Raw genomic sequence first — 4351 nt, forward strand, 5'->3', positions numbered from 1 at the left:
ACCAATGCTACAGGAGATGCACCAGTGTAGCACTAGTGCTTCTGAAGAGTCCAAGACTAATGCTACACTGGTCCTTATGTTGTGAGGGGGGCAGGAAGGAATTTTACCTTCCCTCAGAAGCACTCTGTACCATTGGAAAATATGTCCTTGAGGGCTATGAGCTAACTCAGCACTGCATGAGCTGAGTTAGTGGAACTCTTCAGAAGCACCGGTGCTTCGTTAGTCTGGATGTCAGCCACTGTACCTCCTTATTTTTCCAGAGAAAATTACAGCTTCTAAAAAAAAGAACATATAGACAACTTAAGAACATAAGAACAGCCCTGCTGGATCAGGCCCAAGGCCCATCCAGTCCAGCATCCTGTTTCCCACAGTGGCCCACCAGATGCCCCTGAGAAGCCCACAGGCAAGAGGTGATGGCATGCCCTCTCTCTTGCTGTGGCTCCCCTACAGCTGGTTTTGAGGTATCTTGCCTCTGAGGCTTGAAGTGGCCAATAGCCTCCAGACTAGTAGCCACTGATAGACCTTCCTCCGTGAATTTATCTAAACCCCTTTACAAGCCATTGCTTTCTTTTTAATGTACAAAAGGGATGACTCTCGCAGAACCATGTTCTTACACTTAGCAATTCTCTTTCCAGGCCATCATATGGAACTGAATCCTTGTGTACCTTAACTATTTTTTTTTTAATGCAGCTTTTGAGGAATGCTTCACACTTTCTATGGCAGTGATGTTTGTTGCTTTGTTGCTAGTTGGCTGGAGATGTGCAGTCTCACAAAATGTGATGAACACATGCTGTGTCGCAGCACTTTTGCTGGTATCCTTGAGGGCATCCTTGAGAATATATGCTATTGATATATGCTATGGCCATCATCCCCCACAGAGTTCATAGATTGCCACCTACTTATCTATGAGGCAAACACTGGAATATGGGTAGTGAAACGTGTCAAGTGTCTAAGAGTTGTGATCTGGCCATGAGTAGTGAAAGCAAAACTGGTGAGAAAGAAAGGAAAATAATAGGAGCTAGCCGACCTTCACTGCCTTGGGGGAATGCGGTCCTCCGTGTGGTTTACTTCTGATTTTTAAAGGCTATACACTTGAGGAACCTGACTAAGCAGCTACCAGGAGATCTTCTATACATAGCCCATGATAGCCGAAGCATCACTCAATTCAGCTGTGCTTTCGATTCATCCAGTGTTAAAGGGAACTATTTTGATTGCATTGAATATATGGAACTACTTTCTACTGAGTCAGCCCATTTCTGCCGAGTCAACACATCTAGCTCAGTGTTGTCTGCACTGGCTGTCAGCAGCTCCCCAGAGTTCCAGACAGGGGCCTTTCCTAGCCCTACTTGGAGATGCTGCCAGGAATTGAACCTGGGGTGTTCTGTACAAGGTATGTGCACTAACACTGAACTGTGGCTCCTCCCCATCATGGCCACCTTTTATTCTAGGACACCATCAGAGGCTTTTTAGCACAATCATTCAAAGAAGGCCAGCTGCAGCCCTTGGAGAATAATCTAACAAAACATTTTTTTAGAGCCTATTGCATGATCTATCATGTTCCTCTGCTGTCTGGCTTTGTCTTCACAGATTTAATTGCTTCTCTGACAAGCTGCTGGGTGCTTCACATACAGATGGCACTCCCTGGTCTATTATACTCTCACATAAGTTTGGATAAAGATATCAGCAGAACTTTGTGCGTCGTGATGTACAACACTAGTTGAGTGACTCCGCTAGTTGAAGATTGCCTTCTTCTCTGGTGTGTCAGTCCTTCTACTCTTTATTTTAAGGCCCAAGTTGGGTCTAGCCCAGTCATAGAGGAAAACTAGACATTTACTTGGAGAGTCAATGTTCTAGGGGAACCTTGCCTTAGCTATGTGAATAGTCACTGCCTGCAGCTTTGGAGGAGGCAGGCCGAAGCAGCTTAGCAGGTCTTGACTTGGTGGTGATATCTCCTGTATTCAAGGAGAGAGACTGTCAACATTTTTCTGATCTCAGTGGCCACCCAGGGCACCAACACATCTGTAAAAACTATAGATGTTAAAAATGAAAATGGTATCCTGATCCTTGATCACTCCATGTACAGTTGTTTTGCTGACTGGCATAAGATAAGACACGAGGGGTGAGCGAGATTTTAATTTGCTAGAGACAGCAAAAACCTTGAGCCGTTCCTGGCTCAAGTTCATTATATAACTGAATTAAGGCACATGAAAGGGCTGCTCTCTCATTAGGCTGCTTTGCTCAGGAGCTTCTTATAAACCATTCAAAGACTGGGCAATTGTACATAAGTTCTCTTTATACAAAGATAATGCTTTTATTAGGAGAGAACCAGAACTGGAAGTCCTAAAGCAAAATGCATTGATTCATAACTTTAATATAATTCCAGGCTTGTTCAAGTCACTGTTACTCCCTGTCTGTTGTATGAAGTTGCTCAATTTGCATCTCAAAAGAGATTGGATAGCCTGCTGGAAATTATTACTGATCATGGCATAAAGTATCACATTGCCACATGTGTTCAGTGCTGCCAGTGGTCTAGAGAGAACGTAAGCCATGTGGATCTGGTGCTCAGCATCACAGCTAACTGGATTCATCCTTAATTCAATCCGAACAATCCTAAACATGTGGAAAGGTAGAAAGCACACATAAAAGACCACGAGGAGAAGAACAGCAAGTTTACGAGCCTTCTGTTTATGAGGGTTGTGAGTGTGGGGTCCTGTAGTCAAGGTATAGATTATTACAGTATAACAAAGAGTCACAGTTATTAAAGGCAAGTAGAAGGCCAAGGCAGTTAAAAGCCAGGTGTACCACCGAATCACATCCAGGTTTTCAGAACTAGTAAGGTCAAGGCAAATAAATTTGTCTGCTTCTGTCTTTGAGGTAATCAAAAAGTTGACAGGACTCACAGCTGCCAGTGAAATTACCCAAGTTGCAACACAAGCCACAACAACCCATGACTTTTTCTGAATGGAAAAAGATCTTATTGGGTGGACAATTGCAAAGTATCGGAGGATGCTGAAGAAGGTGAGGAAGAGGATGCTGCTGTACAAGTTGAAGTGGAAACCAAAGCGGATGAACTTGCACATGAAGTCTCCAAAGACCCAGTGCTCTCCGTTGGCATAGTAGTGGATCAGAAAAGGAAGGCCAGTTAAGTATAATAGGTCTGTGCAGGCTATGTTGAACATAATAATAGTGCTGCTCTTCCAGGGCCTCATCTTGAAAGTGTACACACAAATCGCAACAACGTTGCCTAAGAAGCCCACAAAGAAGATCATGCCATAGAGAGGTGGTAGGTAGGATTTCCTCAGTTCATGCACTTCATCCGTGCAGTTCTCAAAGGCAGCTACATCATAACTTGACAATGTCTTGCTCCAGTTTGCTGTATCTTCAGAAGCCGTTGTGTCCATAGCTATCATAAGGCTTTAAGAAAAAAGAAAATGGGATTAGTTCTTTTTAGATTAGTTCCAAACATGACTGTGCTGCTTAACTGTTTTGCTGTAGAAAGAAGACTTCTGAAGACAAACACAGTTAAATGCCTTGTAATCAGAGGGTGGCAATGTGTTTTTTCCAGAAGTAAATAGTAAATACTTATTTTGTTTGGATCAGTGGCAGCACTAGATAAAAAATTGGCGGGGTGGGAGACAGAAGGGACAAAGTATATTTATGGGTGGGTGAGTAGTATCCCACATACAGCTGAAACTCGGAAAATTAGAATATCGTGCAAAAGTCCATTAATTTCAGTAATGCAAATTAAAAGGTGAAACTGATATATGAGACAGACGCATTACATGCAAAGCGAGATAAGTCAAGCCTTAATTTGTTATAATTGTGATGATCATGGCGTACAGCTCATGAAAACCCCAAATCCACAATCCCAGAAAATTAGAATATTACATGGAACCAAGAAGACAAGGATTGTAGAATAGAACAATATCGGACCTCTGAAAAGTATACAGTGTACTGTGCTTGACTGGCCAGCAAACTCGCCTGACCTGACCCCATAGAGAATCTATGGGGCATTGCCAAGAGAAGGATGAGAGACATGAGACCAAACAATGCAGAAGAGCTGCGTTGCCGCTAATGAAGCATCCTGGTCTTCCATAACACCTCATCAGTGCCACAGGCTGATAGCATCCATGCCACGCCGCATTGAGGCAGTAATTGCTGCAAAAGGGGCCCAAACCAAGTACTGAACACATATGCATGCTTATACTTTTCAGAGGTCCGATATTGTTCTGTTCTACAATCCTTGTCTTCTTGGTTCCATGTAATATTCTAATTTTCTGGGATTGTGGATTTGGGGTTTTCATGAACTGTACGCCATGATCATCACAATTATAACAAATTAAGGCTTGAC

The 4351-nt window shown here is 43.0% G+C and overlaps 1 protein-coding gene across 1 annotated transcript; it reads right to left on the reverse strand.

The window, feature by feature from the left end:
* Nucleotides 1-2360: 2360 nt before the first annotated feature.
* Nucleotides 2361-3410, reverse strand: LOC128350523 (2-oxoglutarate receptor 1-like). The gene has a single exon (XM_053308940.1). It carries the CDS (start codon nucleotides 3408-3410, stop codon nucleotides 2361-2363), a length of 1050 nt encoding a protein of 349 aa, XP_053164915.1.
* Between the last annotated feature and the right edge of the window lie 941 nt (nucleotides 3411-4351).

Source organism: Hemicordylus capensis, chromosome 3 (genome assembly GCF_027244095.1).
Source record: "Hemicordylus capensis ecotype Gifberg chromosome 3, rHemCap1.1.pri, whole genome shotgun sequence".
In the NCBI taxonomy this organism is placed as follows: Eukaryota; Metazoa; Chordata; class Lepidosauria; order Squamata; family Cordylidae; genus Hemicordylus; species Hemicordylus capensis.

Coding starts and splice junctions, on each gene's coding strand:
- LOC128350523 (XM_053308940.1), bottom strand. CDS start 3,410: ATGATAGCTATGGACACAACGGCTTCTGAAGATACAGCAAACTGGAGC.